We start from the raw sequence: 21340 nt of genomic DNA, 5'->3' as shown, positions 1-21340 counted from the left end.
GGATGATATTTTTAATGATTTTTGTAGAAGCCAAATACTATTAAGAAGAATTCTACCATGACCAGGTCATTTCTGTTTCTTCGGTTGGAAAGGCAGAGCAGGATGTTTTGCAACCCGGTGTTTGTTTCCCATGAGGTTGAGAGACCTAACATTTTCCTTCTGCCCCACCCGAAAAGGATTAGTCACTTATCCAAAGAGTGAGAACAGATTCAACTACCGAGAACATCCTTCATTTTGGAATTGAAATATTTGTATTCCTAGATCATTATGTAGTTCTTTTACACTCCCTTTTACACACCCATGTATCTATGTTTATAAATACAGTTCAGTTATGATGGTAAATTACACCATGGAAGTAGATTTACACTTATTATATTTATAAAATGAGTTTATGGCACGTCTTTATTATTTGATTTGAATGAAGCTTGCTAATCAAGAAAGCTTTTTTTTTCTATAACCCCAAAATAAACTAACTCCCCCAAATATCGAATTTATTCAGTAGCACCTCTTTTGTTTGCACTTGTCTTTCCTTACCTTTTGATCAGTTTGAGCTTGAACTAAATTATCTGTCTTTGCCCTCAGCTTAGTCAGAATAGTTGTGAGATCTTTGGCTATCTTCTGAATTTGCCGGCTGAACTCCTGGCTGGTGGCCTTGTTCTGTTCAACTTCTTTTACTTTGTCCTGGATCTAAATAGTCAACAAGAACAACAAAACCAACCCTGGTTAAAATTGGGTAATAGATCCTAAAAACGTTAATCTGGAGATATTGACGACAGCTTTCAGGTAGTGGCTGCTGCTTTGGCATTGCTGCACTTTGTCCAACCAGCCTCATGCAGTTACAAATAAATGCTCATGGCTTCATGGAGCCTTACTTCCCCCTATCTTCATGCAAGCACTAAACCTCTTCCTCTGCTGTTTCAGCAAAGGAACAAACAATGAACGTACAGTGATTCGCTCATCAAATGTTTACAGAATGTCCATAGATGGCAGTGTAGATATTTGAGTCTGAATCCTATTTTTTTCTCTGTATACTAACTTTGTGACCTCGAGCACACAGACTTCTCTGAGCCTTTTTCTTCATAAAACAGAAAACACTTCCAGATAACCAGAGGCACACAAAGTTGTTTCCAGCTACCTTTTCATAAGTAGCTGTTAATGATATGGTAACTTTTTCTGACTTCCCAATTACATCTGTATAGTGTGGCACAAAAGCATTAAGCACATCCAATGGAAAGAAGTTGAAAAAGAACAGTTAACATTTATAAGTTTCTAATGGCTTTGGTTTGATTTGATAACATTCATACTTTTGCTTATAATAAAATGCTGAAGAGAAAATGGGAAATAAATGTTTTGTTTATATAAATGAAAGGCTGAAATAACAGGAGAGTGTCTGGCAGACTGGGTACTAAATAATATTTGTTGAACACATTGATATATAGCTTATTTTTTGTTGTTTCTTTAAGATTTTTTTTTTTTTTTTTTTTTTTAGAAAAAGATGAGGGAAATCAGGTAAGTTATCTTTAACTGTATGACATTGTTTATATCTATGATTATCTGATGTGGTGTTTTTCTTTTGCCTACAAATAAGATTTCTAATTTAATATTATTGTTTTATGCTGAACTGTTTTTTTACTCTGCTTCCATGAAGATATAATTATGAAAATCAAAAACTCCCTTACAAGAATATTGAGCCTCTGAAAAAAATAACGGAAAGGCACTCTTCTTGAGCGTAGGTTTACCTGATCATGAATAGTTCCTAGGTCTGCTGCCACCTCAGCTAACTGAAGGGAGAGGTCAGCGGGTAATATAGTATAAAGACCCAGGTACTTGTTTTTCTGTTCTGCGGCCACTTTCTCAATGTTCTGTCGGTGATTTGTCGCTTCTGTTAGGAGAATCTGTAGAAAAGATCAAAACAAGAAATTTCTGGGAGCCTAAGGACATTTTCATGGGTACAGAGACAAGACGATGTATTGTTCATCAATATATGATTCGTGTGGAATTAGAGAAACACCTTAAGAAAAACCAAATTTTTTTCAGTCTCTGAGTAAGAAACATGACCACTTTATAAAGAACAAACAAAAATCCCATGATATAATACTAAAAGCCTTTATAGAACACATTTCTGAAAATTTTTAATTCAATAGTTTGTTGAATATAAATAAATGTGTCTGATTAAAATCCAGGTAATTTTTTTTTTAAGTGATGGGTCTAGGAAATGAGGAGAGCTTTGTACCTGAAGTTCTTCAAGTTGAGCATCTATCTCTATTGTTGGATTCCCCAGATATTCCTTTGTTTCCTGAACCCAAGATTTCACAGAATTGATTTGAGTCTCCACCACTTCTCGATCCTTCAGCTCTTGCTTTATCACCTTTCCATTGTTCTTCACTTTCTCCTGCATGCTTCAGAAATATTAAAGGGAGAAACAGAAGTGAATTTGAAATGAAAAGAACCCTCTAATACACAGCATTATGTTACCAAAAACAGACATTAAAAAAGGTAAAACCTCATATCTTTTTTGCAAGTAAACACATTTCCCCAAACCTGTCAGATAATTTTCAGTAACCCTTAAGTTCGGTTCAAGTATAATAGAAGAATATACATCATTTGGAGTGAATGACTTATCCCTAGAAAATTGAGGATTGACACACTCCTGTGTCACTAAACTATAATTAATTTTCCTGTCTAAAGTAACCTGGACATAGCTTGCTTGTTTATTTCCTCTTTGGAAATCTACTCAAAAGGTACAGAATCATCAGCATTTAAAAGTAATGTGCAATGGGAATATTTGTGGCTATTAGAAACCAGTCTTTAAATAAAGAATCAAGATTTGGAAATTTTACAATTAATAATGTTCAACATCCAAATTATAAGTCTTTATTTGAATTGACATAAATTTGGTTAAAAAGTTTAAATAAGTGGAGTCAGATGATCCTGAATTCACCTAGAAGTGAAAATGTTGAATATAGGATATGCGTGAATAATATTGGCCAATGTGGGAGTTAAATTCTCTATTGACATTTCTTCTCTGGCCCAGTAAATGAATCAGGCTAATTGTATTAAGTTTTACTTCCTCTATCTACTAAGTTCACTACCAGTAAATGGCTTACGCACCCGGACTTCGGTACCATCCTTGCTCCAATCTCTTTGTCGTCCAATTTAGCCAATGAGTTATCAAGCTTTTTCAAAACGAGGTTCTAAATAGCTCTCAACTGTTTACCTTTCAAACTCCATTTCACCCAACAGTTCCCTGAAAGGGATGTGCTTTCAAGCTTTCTTACGTGCTATTCCCATTTGCAAAGCTCTCCGCCCACCTCACTGCTCCAGTCAAGCCGGCGCTGTCTTTGGCTTCAACACCCCTTCTGAAGGAGGCCTTCCTTGATTGCTTCCCTAGCTTAGTTGCTTCTGCTTTGTGCCCCTTTAGCCCCCTTTCCATGCTTTACCTAAATGGCTTCTTTAGTTGCCCATCTCTGCTGTTTGTACGTGTAAATAGCATGAAGGTACAGACGGAATCTGTTCAGGTCCTCCCTGTATTTCTAACTACTGCTAGATGTGTGTTTGGTAGACAAATAATTGAAGAGCCAAGAAAAATGAAAAGCATGGGTGATGGGAACAGAAACCCCCATTTTCAGGCGGAATGATGGAGCATCCCCAGTCTCTAATACCACATTTATCCCTTTGGGTCATGGCCAAGTTTAGTAACAGAGAGTGAGAGAAGATATGTAATTACTTCAGGCACAGATCCTGCATCGCTGTGATTTCCTGCACGATGGGTGGCTCTTCTCCAGGAGACGGTATGGTCCCCTCTGGGAGCATGCTTAGCGCTTGCTGTCTCAGCATGCCTAAGGTCGACTGCTGCTGTTCCAGCTCCAAGACGAATGTGTCATGACATTCAAGAAGAGTTAAGAGTTCTGCTTTTGAGGCTTTCTCCGCTGAACTTCCGGGTAATTTATCTTGCAACTGGTCAATCATTTCAGTGGCTTTTTTAACCTGATGAGGAAATGTACATATTATGAAGTTCAAAACATGCTACATTTTACACTAATGCATTGAAGCATGTTAAAGATGATGGTGCAAACTCTAAATTTCAGGAAACTAAACCCCGAACAATCTTAACGTGAAAGGAAAGACCATCTCTATAGTCCTGGGCTTAAAGCTTTAATGTCAGAATAATATCAGGGCAATCAGAGACTGCATAACATAGAAAAAGTTTTATTTTTCACTTTTTTTTTTTAAACTAAAAGACAAATGAAAAATTCTTCCCAACATTTAAGTTAACGTGAATGTGTCTCTGAGTTATAAAGGAAGATGGGGCTTAAAACATTGAACCCTACTTAAAAGATGAAAGACATTAAATATAGGATTTGGGAAATGAGTTAAATTCCTGCTCATTCCAAGCAAAGAAAAAGTATTGGGTAGTTTTTCAGGGCCAGGTAAGAAAGTTTCACTAAGAGTTTAGCAAATGGAGGAAAGTGGGTTTGTCCTCTTTTCAAAATTTAATTCCTTGGTTTTCTTATTAAAATAATAGGGCCCTAACTTAGGACTACATTGTGCATTGCCTATTGTATTTTGTTTCACAATTTGGTTTTCATTGAAATAGACATGAAAAAAAGAGGCTCTTTATTGCCACAATGCTTATTTCAAAGAAAATAAAAAAGATCAAAATACTGTTTTCAAAATGCACTTTCATCAGCGAGGAAACAATAATTTGAGCCCATCCATAATGGAAGTCACCTTTGTGTTCAAGTTCTTCCACTCGTCCACTGCATCTTCCAGGATCTTCTCCTGGTCTTGGGCCACAGCACGGAGACGCGCCCAGCGCTGCCAGACTGTAGTCATCGACCTGCCTATGGTTGCTTTGCTGGCCTCATTTCCAGATTTTTCCAACAGTGAAGTTTTATCCTCGAGGGCCACAATTTTCTCATGGAAAGAGTTAACTACTGACACTAAAGCCTGGGGTTGGGGGAGAAAAAGAGAGGTTGTGGGAGAGATTTTTTTTTCAAAAGTTCTACGGATTTGGGTAAAGCCCAAAATTACCTGCAAAAGGAAACATTCCTAGATATATTCATTTTCCTCTGGTGACTCTTACTTTTATACTGAATTATTAATTGAGTTAGGCTTGGATTTTTTAAAGAGGTAAGGTCAATATTTATTTATTAAAAACAAAAGTTTATTTGCTGCTTGAGACGACATTCCCCAATTTTTAAAAAAGCAGCAAAAATGTTAGTGAACTGAATTTACTATTTAAGGATGTTGTAGTCTTTCATCTATTGCTGCAATAGATGGAGATTCAGCTATTATCTGAATAATCTAATTTATCACCAGAAAGTACACTTTATCAGAAACAATTGTTCTGAATGTCTCTTTTTAAACTTAACTATGCATTTCCAACAGAAATCCTAAAAATAAAATATAAAAAGACAGATTTAACTAAGTTAAACTTGCTATGAAACATGGTTATATGTATCTTTCTCATATTTAAGGAACCCAGGTAGAAATGAAGATTTATTGGCCTGATTCTGGAACTATCAGAGTACAAAGACCCATTACAATTGCAATGAAAGGGCATTGAAAACAACAGTGAACTCACCTTGTGTTCGGACAATTTTTCTTCCGCTTCATGACTAGAAGATGTCTTCAATAAAGAAAATTCAGACAATTTCTTTTCTGCATCATTCATCAATTCGATAACCTCTTCCCTTGCTTTCTGATAATCCTGCCATTGAACTGCACACCTTGAAAAAGTCCAACAAAAGTCAATCAACAACATCAAATCACATATGTCTATGCAGAGCTCTGATGTTAATAGGTCTAATGATACTTAGAGAAGAATGAATTTACATGCTAATGTACGTCATTAGTATATTCCTGTTTTCCATGTGAAAAGTCATTTCAAAATGCATTGTTTTGATAGAATGTAAAGATTAAAACAAGTCAATACCTCTGCAAGAGATCCCGTTGGATGTGTGATTCCTGGATTAGCCTCTGGCTCTTCTGTTCCAGGGAGGACATTTTCTGTGCTAGGTCTTCTTTTCCAGTTAGTTTGATGAAAGGGTCCAGGTTGGCTACCAGGTCTTTGAGCTCCTCCAGATTACTCTGGAACTGATCCTCTGCACAAAAAAATTCCAGGTGGCTTTTGAGACTTTCCTCTGCACTCTCCACATCGAGGCCACTGCCTGCCAGCTGTACCATTTCGTGGGCGTCCTCCAGCCAGTCGTCAGCTGCTTGGAACACTTGATAGTACCTTTGGCATTGACTGTACACCTGAGTCAAGGTAGCCTGAAAAACAGTAATTGACAACACAATCAACTCATCCATTGCAACGTGTTTGTAGGAAATAGTTTAATTTTTCATTTCTTTCCCAGTCCTCTGTCCCATAGATGCACGCGTATGAGTGAATTGAGAAGCTGGTGGACTTTTTTGGGTATCATCCATTATTATCCTTTATTTTTCCTTCTGCTAATCTTGTTATAATTCTATTATTATCGTTACAATAACTAAACAAAGACAGAAATGAAATAGAAATTTATAGTGGTATCTTGACTAGTTCTGAAACTTTCCTGTCTCTAATATATATATAATATATACACATTATATATATATTGCTTAGTAATATGTGGCAGACTGAATATTTACCAAAGTGAAATAATGGCTCAGTTGGTTAGAAGCATAATAACATCAGTAGGAATGTAAACTGGTGCAGCCACTATGGAAAACAGTATAGAAGTTCCTGAAGAAAGTACAAAGACCTGCCATATGATTCAGCGATCCCACTTCTCAGTATTTATCCAAAGGAAACAAAGTCATTATCTTAAAGAGATATCTGTACCCCCATGTTCCATGCATGCTCTCATTCCTTTGTTATCTCCAAGTAAAGTCATGATGAATATTCTAGTCTTGCTTCTATGGTACTACACTACAGAGAAGCAAGAGAACATGAAGCACTATTTCCTGAGGAAGGGGTGAAGAGATGGGGCAACTTATGGAGATCCCAGAAAACAACATGGTTGGCATCAGGGTGGGGCTGTTTCATCCCCCTGCCTCTCTCCATTTGGAGAGTCTTCATCCAGTGCTAATCTTAGAAATGCCAGGTCTCACATTATTTAAAAAAGGCATCACTAATTATTCATTGCTAACTAAATAATTTTATTATTAATGTACTCACTATGGCATTAATTTTGTTAGTGCTATATGCTTTACTATCTCTCCTAAAGGTGAGAGACAGCTGAGGTTACTGTATTATAACTAAAGTGCCAATATGGAAATCACATGAAATGGATAGCATGTGCATAAACAATAAAAACATCCTGTCCAGTCACTGCTGAACATGAAGCTACCTACGAAGTATCAAAAAAGAAACATTTAAGGAAGCAATTCTAACCAAAAGAAAACAAAAACCAAGAGATTTCTCACACATGTTTACAAATAAGCAGAGTGGAGAGAAGAAAAGAGAAGTTCCATGCGTATTACACCGACCTGTCTGGTGCGTAAAGCTTCCTGAACGTTCCCATCCAGCTCTGAGAGTTCAGTGAGAGTGCGTTGTAAATCGGCAGAAATCAGCTCCTTGGCTTTCGCGAATTTCTCCTTCTCCCTGTTGCTCAGGGCATTCACGATCCTCAGGCTAGATTGTATCTCTTCCTGATGAATTTGGACCTTTCTGATCTCCTCCTGGATGTCCCGTAGGTTTGGGTCCAGGCACAGCGGCCCACTCAGTTCTGCCTTCACGCTCCTCAGCCAGTCCAGGGAGCGGCTCAGCTCGGTCTGGAAGTCTATCCTCTGCACCATGCGGTTCTCACACTCTGTCACTGTAGCGCCGATGGCAGAGGTCAGCAGCTTTACCTCCTCCTGCCAGGATTGGATCCGATGCTTGGCTTTCTCATAAGCAGAGGGATCAAGGTGTGGAACAAGCCCTTCAAGGTGCACAGTCACTTGCTTTAGTAGAATTGCTGAGTCCTGAAGGCTTCCTGCCAGTGAGTGATACAATTTGAGCTTCTCCTCTGCAGGAAGTGTCTCCTCGTTGACTTCAGACTGCTCTCTTTTCACAGCCTCCAGTTGACTCTGTAGCTGGTGGCACATCTTCTCGTGCTCTTGATAAGCACTGGTCGTGTCTTCTAATAAGCTAACCCTCTGTTCTGTTTGTCGCTTCAGCCTGTGGTACGAGGTGACGAGGTGCCGCATCTTGTCTGGCTGCCAAGGCTGACCGGTGCTGCGAAAACTTTCTTTCTTCTGGTTCAGTTCATCCACTGCTTCCCCGAGGCCTGCCACCTCTTCCAGAAGAGCTTGGCAGCCATCCCGAAGGGACAGAGCCTCTTCAACGACCAGGTCGGTGGGGACTTGGCTCATCTTTAAGAACTGGTCTTGGAGTTCACTCAGAGACTGGGTTGTTAACTCAATCAAGGAAGCATATTCTTTCCGAGCGAGAATTGTCTCTTGGACTTTGTAGAACTTGTCTTTTGCCAAGGCGACGATGACATTAAACTGTAGGGGCAGAGCGTTCAGCTTTTCACTGAGATAGGAATGATCGACTTCATTCAGTGAAAGTAATATGGCCTGCCCGGTTCTCTGCAGCATCAGTAGGAGATTTTCATATTCTGGAGATTGCTCGAGAATGTGTTGGTATTTGGCCAGTTGTGTATGGAGCTCAGGGCTGTCATTCATTAGGTTGATTTCAGGAAATGTAACAATATCTGCTTGTTTTAGCCAGTGACAAGCTTTATCAAAATCTTCCTTAAAATGCTTCCTAGAAACTAAACTTTTCTCCAGTTCTTGTAGCCGATGGCTGCACTTCTGCAAAACTGTGTCGTAGACACTCTGCAATTCCTGAAGCTTCCCCAGGACCTCACTCTTTTCCTGCTCGGTGGCTCCTTTCATTAGTTCCCGACCCTGGACCCAAAGTCCAGTGACCTCATTCTGGTACGTCTTGAGGCTGGCTTGCGCACTCTTACATGTTTTCACTTGTTTGCTCACATCATCCGGCAACAGGCAGATATGCTCTCGGAACATGATCTTCCGCTCATGTTGCTGAATTTGGCTGGTTGCCTGGAACACTGCCATGAGAAACTGGGTTTTCTCGGATAGGGTCTTGTTTAAGTACTTTCGTCTCTGGCCCACTAAGTCGCTGAGACAATTCACATGCCTTTGTGCATCCGAGAGCGCCTTCTGGATCACCTGCCGCTCATTCAGGCCCAGGTCAGCCATCACCCGGTCAGCGTCCTTGGTGAGTGATTTTAGGAGCATCTGTTTGGCCTCCAGCTCACTGCACATGGTGAGGTGATCCATGAGAAGGTTCTGGGTCATATCAGGCGGGGGGCTCTGCTTGAGGGCCTCAGCAATGTTGGGCTGTTGCTCTTCCGCCCACTCCATCAGCTCCTGGAACCTGGCCTGCACCACATTCAACTCCTCCAAGTTGGTGACTGACACTTGGATTTTCCGTTTAACGAGGTCCTCCAGCTGAAACCAACGCTGTTCAAGGTGACTCGTCTGTTCTTTGACGAGTTCTCTGTCATCTAAGTTTAGATGCTCTATCATGTTCTGCTTTTTCTCTTTCAGATCTTCAATGGCTTGCTTCCTCTCCTGCAATGCCAAGGCTAACGTTTTCAAAGCCTCCAGGTGGACAGCTGTGCTCTCGGCATCGGACCTATAAATAAATGAAAGACATAAAAGGATTAGCCAACTCAGTAGCCATATTTGTTCACACCGTGTTCTATTACATTTCACCATTTCCTTTAAGTGGATGTTCTCAGCTTAGAGTAGCTCAGTTCATGGTTTATTGACACAGGTGCTGTGATGATTATGGAATCCAGGGCCCACATGTTTCTATATCAGAAGTTGAACCGAAACAAATTGCCTAGATACTTCTCTATGCTTCTTCCGGCCCCTGCTGCCCTCCCAACACATCTAACACATAATTTTAGCTTCTTCCTCTGCCCCTCTAAACTGAGCAGGATCCGCGTATCAGCAAGCCCCCCGGATAATTGTGTAAATACTCAACATTGAGAAGCACCGATTGACTGCAGTCCTGAAAATGGTACTTAAAGACATTAATAAGTGACCCATGATACATGTGCTTTCCTGTGAGAAGGAGCTTTAGGCAACAATAGAAGTGTTAGGTACTACAATCCACAAGATATAGCCAATGACTCTGTCAGCTACTCATTTGTATACTGCGACATTTTTTATTTGTCGTTAGAAATCTTTAAAAATAACTGTAAAATGCAAAGAATTCTCATCCCTTTGACTACAAAACACATGAGAAAATGGACTCTTACAGTCTCTTCCATTTACAGAACGACCAGTTCAAAGTATGAGAAACAGGATTGGGAGGCACATGGGAGTTCTGTTTGGGGCGTGTTCATTCTGAGGTGCCTGAGGCCACTGATAGAGGTTCCTAGTGAAGGCCTGAAACATGGGCTTTTGCTGATATGGGTTTTTGACTGGATTTACCCTGAAGACCAGTAAAATGTTAAGCATTAAGGAAAAGTTCTGTAATTAAACCATAAAATAGTGTACCCTCTCCAAAAAAACCACTTGATTTACCTATATCTAGAATTGTGTTTTGATGTTTAGTTTTAGTTGCTGCAAATCAATAAATTTGGGCAGAAGAAGTACAGACTTTTATAATTATAGTGAGCAGAAGTATAGAAAGATTTCCTTATCAAGACCCAGTGCATGTATATGTGGGGGGTGAATTCTTATTTTTCAAAGAAAAAGCTAAGAGGAACTCAATCACTATAAAATTACAAAGGACACATATTCATTGAGTTTGGTCTGTTCACTGATTTCTGGAAAACCACCAACAAATGCAAGACAAAACTGGATTGAATTACTTTACAGAGTTGCTAAGAAACCCATGGAACATATAGATTCAAGAAAGATTTATTTCATGAATTCATAGAGGATAGGATAGTCCCACAAGTGGTAATTAAACCAAACTTGACATATTCTTGTGATATTTTTTGAGGTCACAGAATAATGGTCTCTGGAATATTCTTTGAGGCCACAGAGAAAAACGGTACTATTTTCAAACATTTTCCTTTTACCCATCAGTTACATGAATATTGAGCAAGGAAAACCATAACTCTATATCCACATAGTTTCTTAACAGTGTTTTATCAATATTAATCATGAGAGGCAATAGATGTTAAAAATGTAAGAAAGACATTTTGCATTTTATAGAAATTAAGGCATTTCTGGCTTAAGATTTGGTGACTCACTTACCTGGCTAAGTTATCCCATTCTGTAGTAAATTTTTCCAAGAAGACTTCGACAACATTCATACAGTCATGGTAATCTCTTGTTCTCTGAAGATCCTCTTCCCTTTGCGAGCACAGATTGTTAGCCTGATGGCACAGATCTAGCCACTGGTCATTTAAGTGACTGATTTCCTTGTGTTCAGGAGACTCCTGCTTCTTGGTTAACTGATTCACCTTTTCTGTAACAGTGGTGACTGATGCCTGTTTGCACTGCAGTTTCTTAACAAAATCCTAAAGGATAACAACGACAACAAGATAAGGAATATGTACTAAAACTCCCCAAGTACATATAGAGTGAAGCATAGATGTAATATGTCGAAAGACTTTAAATAGCTGAAGAATATATAAGGAATGGCTCATCAGGGACAAAGAGAAAATCTAAAAATCATCATACCTCTTTGTGAATATAAATTTCCAAGTTTATAAGAATCAAAGGGTAACTGTGGTATTTTCTTTTATTGTGTCACTTTGAAAAGTATAAGGAAAAACTGATAAACATGAAACAATATACAGTCACTAAGGAAAACAATTAATATGTTATCCTAAAGTGCAGCCTTAGTTTCCTAAATATGTTTCAAGCGTGTGCTTTTGAGGAAAAAATAAAATTTATGTCATCTCTTTTTTTATCATCTTCTTTTTTTACGCATATGCAAATATTCCAGTAGAAACTATAAATGGCTCACTCTCACGGAGAAAAAAAATTTAAAGTTTGGTAAAAATCTGATATAACTTCCAATTAAGTTAACATACTTATAATAATTTTCCATTATGTATAAAACTATACCTATAGTCTAAATTATTTATATTACATGTTAAATTCATTATATATTAGTCCACATTTTATATTTTCATTAATTAGTACACTTACACTTTTACAGTTTTAGATGAAATATTGTGATGAAAAATATTTGTGTTTATTTAGTGACGGAGTCTCCCGGTTCTGTCAACTAAACCACAACTGCCTTGCTCAAGAACAAAATGCAGAGTGAACGTCCTTTCGTACAACTGGCCAATTGGAGTTCCCCCCAAAATCTCTGAATATTTCCTTTCAGATCTGTCCTTTCCTGGCACCAAAGAAAGATGGTTCTGAATCTATCTTACTCCTTAAATAGCTGTACTGATGTTTAAGGATGGACTGACGCACGCCCATCTTGGTCTTCTTTGTCTCACCTGGAGACCCATTAATTCCTACCTTAACTTGGGAAAGCATGTTCTGTGCAATATTGAGCTCCAGTTCTGAGTGCCTCCTCTTCAGATTCTGCAGTTGCTGATCGGCGTCCTGGAGGTAAATCCAGAGCTCAGCCTTCATGTGCTTGATCTCTTCCCAGCCCTGAGTTAAGGTCTGTGCGTGGGCAAGCCTTTGTTCAATCTTGAGAAAACACAGAGGCAAAGTTAGCAGCAATAGATAGAAACATTTATGTCCAATGGATGAGAGATGCAGTTCTTCAGCCTGTCCATGTACACAGGCCAACACACATGCAAGCTTGTGCACACACGTGTGCACACACGCACACACACACACACACACACACACACACACAGTGACAAATACAGAAAGAATTCCTTATTTGCTTCAAGGAAAAGCAGATTTTCCTTTTTATATTCATGTTTTCTACAGACTTCAAATATCTAGGACATGCCATATGATTTCAATCAGTATTGTGACGCTCTAAGAAGTTTTTAACAATTTATTAGGTCAAAAACTGCCCTAATGGTTTTTCTCATTGGGCATTTCAGTAAACATATCCGTTTGAATGACTCCTGAATTTGGTCTTCCGTTAACTAGGAAAGACTTGTATTGCTTTCTACTGTACATTTGTTGATAGGTCTAATAAAACACCAAGTTTTTAATGTGTTGGATATATTTTTAGACATACTTCACTGGTTTTTGAAACTATGTAATTTATTTCAATAAATCACATCTGTAAAAAAATGAATTATGTCATTTTTCATAAGGATTTAAAGATATTTGCTTTGATAACGTAAAAGTGAAAAAACCTACATTTTTATTATTTAATATCTACATTATTAACTTATTTTAATTCTTCACCAGTTTTTTCTTTAGATTATTTAACTATTTTGTGGATATTAAATTAATTAAACACCAAAACCAAGTCTTATGTTTAAATTGTGAACCCAAATGCTTTGCATTAGAGTGCAAGGTAGCTGTGGCAAACACGTCACCCTATGCTGCCATCTGTCTGCAGTGCGTAGGTACTGCAGACTCATCACACTTTTTCCACTGAGCCCAGAGACAGCTTCAGAATCCTGAACACCACGCTCAGCCACTGCCAAGGGATTAGACGGGTCATGAGGGATGGCATGCTCTTTGCCATCCCTAACATAAATCAAGGATCAGGAATCCCTTTCATATTAAGAATTACCTAAAGAAAAAGATGAAAAAGGAGGGAAGAAAAACCCAAAAATAAGTAGAAAAATAGGGAGAGGAAGAGAAAATGGTAATTAAAAAGAAAAGAGGAAAGGGGCACTAAGAACGAGCAGATCAATGCGATCACATCTTTCAGTTCTAACTCAATGGTGCCAGTATCAGAGTGTACTTATTTTTCTGTGACTTCATTGAAATTCAAATAGCTATTTATGATAATGGCTGTAGGAGCATTACAGAAAGAAAAATCCAAGGAGAGAGATTTTCTTTCACATCTAACATTCAAGCAAGATAATATAATAAAACAGACAAATCCAATGTTGTATTAGATTTTTTTTTTTTTTTTTTTTTTTTTTTTTTTTACCATTTGCTCTGTTTGTTGAATGTCTTTTGCTGTGGTTTTCACTGAAGAGTTTGACAAGTCACACATGGAGCAAAGGAGATCTAAGTAGGTCCTTGCTTGCTCCTGCAAAGCTCTGAAGTGTTTGACCTGAAAAAGGAAAAACATTTGTCAGAGTGAAACAGATGCAAGCTATATTTAGACAGCAAATCTTTGTACCATTTATAATATTTTGTTGACATTTCAAAAATAGTCTTGCTATGTTCAGTATTTACAACCCTCACAAATGACATATATTAGTGACTGGCAGGAAGAATTAAAAACATACCAGCACTGTCTCCATTTGTCCACCAGTTGCTTCTCATTGTAATGAAAGAAGTCTATACATATGGTCTGGGAAAGGGAAACACCCAAGAAACTTCTACGGTTTTTCCTGATTGAATGTTCACATTGTAACTTGTTCTCCATTTCAGAGAAAGAATCTTTAACCTACTCTGGCTACTTCTTAGCATGTTTTTACATATTCTGGAGACATGAAGGTAAAGGTCATTGTGCATTTGTAGGCTTCATTGGAGTTTGGCAAAAATGCAGATGGCCAGGCTCCTTTTCTCTGCAGAAAGGGCATAGTGCTCGTCCCTCTCCATTGTCCAAAAAAGGCTTCTCTGGGTACATCTGTAATCTACACACAGAAACTCAGCAAACATGCTTCTTTGAAGATAGATATGTAGGCCCTGTTTTAGATACGGGGCATAAAGCCATACACAAAATAAAACCTTTGTTTCCATGGAGCTTATATTCTTATGAGAGGGACAGGCTGTGATGGAAACAGGTGACCAGTTGTGAGGCTACTGCAGGAATCAGAGGAGCAGTGCTGCTTGCCTAATGGAGGGTGGTGGATGGTGGAGGTGGTGAGAAGTGGTTTTGGGAAGGTGGTATTGCTGCAAGTTGTATAGGATAAAGTTCATCTACAGATATATTAGGTGATTTTCCAAAATCATGGTCAATAGGAAGACTAATTTTTTCACTCCTACCTTAGTATCTTTTCCTCAGAACTGTATGGATTGCTACACACTGCTTGTGTAGATGGAATAAATACAGACCAATTTCCCATTGAGTCAAAAGTAGCACCTACATTTGTATTCAGTGTGCAAACTGACTGGTATTTCACTTCCAGTCAGTATCAGTTATCACTAGTCATTAACCAGGCTGAGATGATGGTTAGCATATTTTAGCAATAAAGTATTTTATAATTAAGGTATACACATTTTTTAAAGATATAATACTATGGCTCACTTAATATAGTATAGTGTAAACAAAAATTTTATATGAACTGAGAAACCAAAATATTTGTGGGGCTTGCTCTATTGCCATGTCTACTTTACGAAATCTATGATATCTCAGAAGTAATCCTGTATCAATAAGGTCTGAGTTTGCCAAAGCACCGCATTATGTACCTGTGACCCAGAGAAAGCCCAAACAGCTTTGGGAAATGAGAAGAGCATAAGATATCAGATTTTTCTTTTTATCTTATAAATATATTTAACAAGAATAACAATTTAAGATTTATACAGTTGATCTGATTCCAAAAGCATTGGGAACAACTTACAGATTGTCGGTGACAAAACAGTTGCAAAAGATCTTTGCTAAAATCAATTTCAAGGGTAAATCTGACAGGACTGTTTCCCACTCCCCCAGATTCTCATGCTGTGCCTTATAAAAATATTTGGCACTCTTAATGGAATCAAATCAGGGTGACATTTTCTTCTGGTAGTGGGGAACATATTATAATATATTTATTGTTAACCCAGTGGGAGGTACTGGGGACACACAATGCATCCTGGGTCCATGACCAAATTGCAACTGCAGCCTATCAAAGCCTGACCCCAGTCTGACACCACCTGAAGTTGTCAGGATGTCAGTAGTGGAATTCTCTAGTCACATATCCAAACAAGCCAACCACAAGCTTCAAGCTCAGACCTTATTCATGCAGGCATACCTCGGGGGTATCGTGGGTCGGGTAAGGTGAGTATCTCAATAAAGCAAGTCTCACAATTTTTTTGCTTTCTCAGTGCATATAAAGCTATGTTTACACGATATTGTAGTCAATTAAGTGTACTATGATAGCATTGTGTCTAAAAAACAAGGTATATACCTTCATTAAAAACATTACTAAAATAGGCTCATCATCATCTTAGCCTTCAGTGGGTCACACTCTTTTTGCTGGTGGTTGCCCCAAACCTTCAATTTGCGGGGAAAAAAACCTGCAATAGCTGCAAAGCACAATACAGGGAAGCACAATCAAATGAGGTAAGCCCCGCAGCCAGCACAGTTGGCATATGATAGGTACTTAATACGTTTTCATTGCATGTCTGAATGAATCACATAACATAAACTTTCCAGAGTCTACCACCTGCTTAACGGCTTCTGCCCTGCTAAGAGGTGGATGTGGGCTTGGATTTAAATCCGGTTGGACCGTGGAAAGCCAGGCCTGGCACTGCTGCAGAGTGTCTTGTCGACTAACATGCCTCTGAAGTTCATGTTCCAAACTCTGGTACACCTGAAACAACACAATCACACTGCAGTTGTGAGAGCTGTTTTATATCTAGATAAACATCACTCGGATCAAAGAAACACGTCCACATGTCCACTCAAATGGATCTTTCCCCCAGGGCTCCCGAACACCATACACATGTCTACAGAGTTTGCATATGTTCCAAAACATTGCAAAACACAACTGCCATCCCCAGTTTATAACTTCTCAACCCACACATTACAATGTAATATCCTGGTTAGGGAAAGAGATGTGGGCAGGGTTAGTGTCACTGGAGAAGAATGTTAGAATACATACAATTATTGAAGTAAATCAAATACAAATCAGAGTTTTTGCAGTTTCCCCATTATGGTATAAATATTGTACTTTTTGTTTAAGCTGAAAACTATAAAAGTAAAAATAAAATGCCATCTCATGAAAAGATAACCAATATTTCTCTAACTGAAATGCTTCTGCTTTAGGAATGGTTCAAATTATAAGCAAATTATAAAATAGCAGAGGTGAGAATTCAATGCCCTCATTTCATCTTAGAGGCTATGTTCCAGGACAATAATATTTCAAACATTTTCCAATATGTCTATCCAATTAACCAATCTTTAATCAGCCAACCAATTTTCATTATACCAATAAAGATGGATTGAGAAACTACTATGTATTTCTTTGAAACATACCTACGATGTTTCCTGAGCAAATTATTCCATTAAAAAAAAAAGATAAAAAGAAAGCTATGAAATCAGATTGGCTTTTCTTTCATTATTGAGATAAGAAAAGTAATAATTGAATTCTGCTTTTCTGTGTCATCTATTAAATTAATCATTTTCATCTGATATTGGGACTAGCCCTTATCTATTATTATTACAAGCAAAAACAAAGAAAGTATTTTGTTCTCTTTATCATTTTTGCAAATTTTTATTATGAGGTCTGACTCTATTCTTAGAGTTTGAGCTGCTCTTAAAATTTTATTTTTAAATATTTGTCTTTTAAACATTTACCAATGTTTCTTAAAAAGTGTATATTGTATCCTTAACGCAGAGAAAACACCCACTACAAAGTCAGTATCCCATAAGCCTCTATTGAATGAGTGAACAAATGACCTCACCAGAAGGCTCCACGCCACTTTTTTTCCTTGACTCACTCCCTTTCCTTCTTTGTCATCATCTACAATTATTTGTTAGATTACTTTGTTCCTCTTTTCCACTAACATTTTGAAAGTAAATTTCCAAGTCTAGGGAGTCAACTAATGTCACCCAGCAATTTTTTACTTATTTATTATCATGATGAACACAGACCAGGCTCTCCAGTTCTCACCGGCCAGCCCAGTAACAAAAATCATGAACTTTTTGCAGTGCCATTTAAAAGTTCTAGAATAGTAAGAAGCAATTCACTAACTGTACTTAATTTTTGTTAAAAGCATGATTCTTACCCATTTTAGACTTATTTTTATAACATTAAGGATTTCATTTTAATAGAAATAAACCCATTAAAGTACAACTCAAAATTGGTACTTATTCCTTTTCTCAATTTCCATATGGAGACATAAAAATATTAAATTAGAGTAGAACACAGGCTGCATAGAGTTAAAAAGAAAATAATTGTTGTGAACATCACAGAATAAACTTATTTTGGTGTTATAGAATAAATGGCAAATTAGAAAGAAGCAATAATGGTGTGCAAATAAAAACAAACAAAATTTTTAAAAGATTTTATAATCAATCATGGAATAAAGTGATTGGGTAAAACAGAATGTCTGAAAATTCACCATTTTGTCACATCAGTCAAATGTCTGACATCTTAGTTCTGTGTTCACACAGAGACCGAAATCTATGTTATTTCCTGCCTGGACAGACACCAAAACTATCCCAAAGACTGAAGTGTCAAAACTATTTTAAATCCCTCTAGATTGCACAGCTGTTCTCCTTAATTCACCATCATTCTAGAATGTCCCAGTGTCACTCACCCTCTGAGCTGTACTGCAGATGGCTGAGTAACTATCCTTCGTGCCCTGCAGATGCGTGTAAACATTTTGTTTAAGTTTTCCTTGGAGGTGTTCTACGCATTGGCTGATCAAATTGTCGCCTTTAATTTTAAGGTTGTTCAAACGGTCTTCAAAACCAGCAATTTCTTCCATCATTGCCTACAAAAATGAAACACACACAGAGTTCTCATAATTCCATTTTCATTTTCAGTGTTTAAATATCCTGTTTACCAAACAGAAATATTAACATGAATACTTTAACTGTTTAATGATGTTTTTGAAAGAGTTTTGCAGTTTGTCTTGGTTATCATATAGCAAATGAGAAAACAAAAATGCATGTATTCAGGGATACTCCAACAGGAAGTTAATGAGTTTAATAAATTAAGTTACGCAGGGCTGATGAAGCAACCTTTAAGACGAGAGTGACTTCATGGCTGATCTCAGTTAGAGAGATATCTGCTCCATGACATTATTATCAGAAAAAGGATGTTCATATATTTTTCAGCTCTATAAATTATAATTTTGGTATAATTTAGATCTAAAATAATCTAATTACTAGTTAATCTAATTTATTAGTATCAAATCTATCTAATAATACAATGTCTGATTTATGTGATAATCTAACATCTGATTATTAATTTATGTAATATCTAATTTACATTTAATAATATTTATATTAACAAAAATAACATTTGCCATTTATTAAGTAACTGCGGTAGTCCAGGAGCTATATATAGAGGGTGTCAAAAACATGTATACATTTTAAGAAAGGAAAAATCTGTATTAGTTGTAATGCTCAATATATACCGACAATAAAAATGAATACAAGTCATGTCTGACTTCTGCAATTACAAGAGGTGCTCAAAGTGGTTACCATCAGCATCCAGACACTTCTAATGACAGCGAACGACTGTCTGAGCATAGATAACATCTCTTAAAATCTGTATACATTTTATGGCACCCACGGTATAAATCCTGAAAAAATGTGTATTATTATCATTGTTTTACAGGTGAGGAAACTGAAGCACAGACAGGTTATGTAATACAATCAAGGTCATACAACTAAAGGCAGAGCCCTCAGGCTTTGGCCCTCACTCTGCCTGACGTCATCCATACCACTATCCCCACATGTGTTCTCTAGCAAGGATTATCAACGGTCACTTAGACAGGAGGAACTAATTTTTTCAAATCCGATTTTCATTTCCTTACTGCTGTGTGATAAGAAGGACTGCCTACCTGACAAGAAGGAAAATTACTGACCCAGACCAGCCCTTGAATTTTTCTAATGATAAGTGACACATTCCTACAAAGGTTTCCAGGGTTAACACATCAGTATATCTAAGGAAACCTGGTGGTCCCTCAGCAGCCCTGGGTCCAACACTTTCTCCAATGGTGCTGGGTTACAGGTTATTATATGCACATTATGGAAAAGAACCACTTTGTCTTCAAATTGGAATAGAATCACTACATCATGAGGCTATTGAGGGTATTTCCTCAGGTGTCTAATAGACTATATCATGTAGTTACTCTGCTATTCATATTTGATGAATAAAATTCTCCTACAGATGGGAATCCTGAAGCCCAGAGAGGTTCCCTGGCTTTCCTGACATATTACTAGATATTAAGCACATCATGACTAAAATTCAGTTTTCTAAAAGGTCACCACAATTGCTGCATAAAATCATGACCATATATGACATCTGTCATCTGGCATATATAATTACTAATAAGACATATTAATAAAGATAAGAACATCTCACATCAGTACTGTCACCTGTAGTTTACAAACTACTGACAGACGTCTCCTGCGATGACCACAACAGCTACAGTGTGTGGTGGGGTTGGTATCATTTCCACCCTTCACAGAGGAGAAAAAGGAGGAGGCTCGGAAAGGTTAAGTTTCCCCAGCTAGGAAGGAGAGACTCTGGCTGCAGTCCAGACTTTCTGATCACTATTCCTGTATCCTGTCTTGGGCTGCACTTTTTCTATATTAAAGACAATCTCTTTCTTTGCTAAGTTACTCCATAAAGATTAAATTCTGCAATAAACGAAAAACCTGCTGGCTGGGAAAAAATGCTACAGTGTGTTCACAGTTGAATGCCAGGATTCAGCTATGGTGGATTCACTTAACTCTTGAATTCAATTGTTGTAAGACAGCATCAGGACTCAGAGCTGAACACTTGCATAGTCATTATAATCCAGAGCTGCGCATGCATACACACACACACCCACACCCACACATACACTCACATGTGCGCACAAACACGCACAACACACTCACATGTGCGCACAAACACGCATACACATGCACGCGTGCACACTCACAGGCATGGCCCGTGTTAAAGCTATCTGTATGCTGCTGCTCTTTAGAGACCAGGTGTACCTTGTGATGGGCCAGTTGCTGGGTGATTGTCTCTAGGCTGCTCGCCTCCATGAGGTCGGGCGTCACGAGCCTGCCTGACATCTGCAGAAGCCACTTTTCTACTTCTTGGAGCTCACTGTTGTAATCTTCATGGTCCTTGACTTTCCCCTCCAGACTACACACGTGTTCCTGTGAAGCCAGGTGCCCGTTAGAGGTGATTTCAAGCCACACATTTACTCAAAACTGTTTTATCTTTTTTAGAAACCCAGGGCAACCCTAGGGTAGGCAGAGTTACATATATCAGAAAATTACTAGGAGCAGAGAAAAACAAACAAACAAAAAAAGAAACAGAAAAGAGTCATCATGCCATTTAAAATGCCTACCTGACAAGAAGGAAAATTACTGACCCAGTCCAGCCCTTGAATTTTTCTCACAGCGAAAGAGGAGTCAGAATCCCCTTTGGGGCAAATAAATACA

The 21340-nt window shown here is 38.0% G+C and overlaps 1 protein-coding gene across 20 annotated transcripts in view; it reads right to left on the bottom strand.

The window, feature by feature from the left end:
* The window catches only part of SYNE1 (spectrin repeat containing nuclear envelope protein 1), a 414622-nt gene that overhangs the window by 161960 nt on the left and 231322 nt on the right, over positions 1–21340 (bottom strand). For all 20 annotated transcript variants that reach the window (XM_088795370.1, XM_088795376.1, XM_088795381.1 and 17 more), the window contains 14 exons: positions 20885–21052; positions 18484–18660; positions 16386–16532; positions 14000–14125; positions 12442–12618; positions 11215–11480; positions 7474–9634; positions 5939–6276; positions 5588–5732; positions 4732–4950; positions 3728–3987; positions 2234–2399; positions 1740–1895; positions 535–687 (listed from right to left, as the gene is read on the bottom strand). In XM_088795370.1, coding sequence (XP_088651496.1) covers positions 535–687; positions 1740–1895; positions 2234–2399; positions 3728–3987; positions 4732–4950; positions 5588–5732; positions 5939–6276; positions 7474–9634; positions 11215–11480; positions 12442–12618; positions 14000–14125; positions 16386–16532; positions 18484–18660; positions 20885–21052 — 4659 coding nt within the window. The remainder of the gene's footprint in view (positions 1–534; positions 688–1739; positions 1896–2233; positions 2400–3727; positions 3988–4731; positions 4951–5587; positions 5733–5938; positions 6277–7473; positions 9635–11214; positions 11481–12441; positions 12619–13999; positions 14126–16385; positions 16533–18483; positions 18661–20884; positions 21053–21340) is intronic.

This window comes from Rhinolophus sinicus, chromosome 2 (assembly GCF_057876585.1).
Source record: "Rhinolophus sinicus isolate RSI-liver-muscle chromosome 2, RSI-T2T, whole genome shotgun sequence".
Taxonomy (NCBI): Eukaryota; Metazoa; Chordata; class Mammalia; order Chiroptera; family Rhinolophidae; genus Rhinolophus; species Rhinolophus sinicus.
This window is presented reverse-complemented; position numbering and strand designations above follow the sequence as displayed.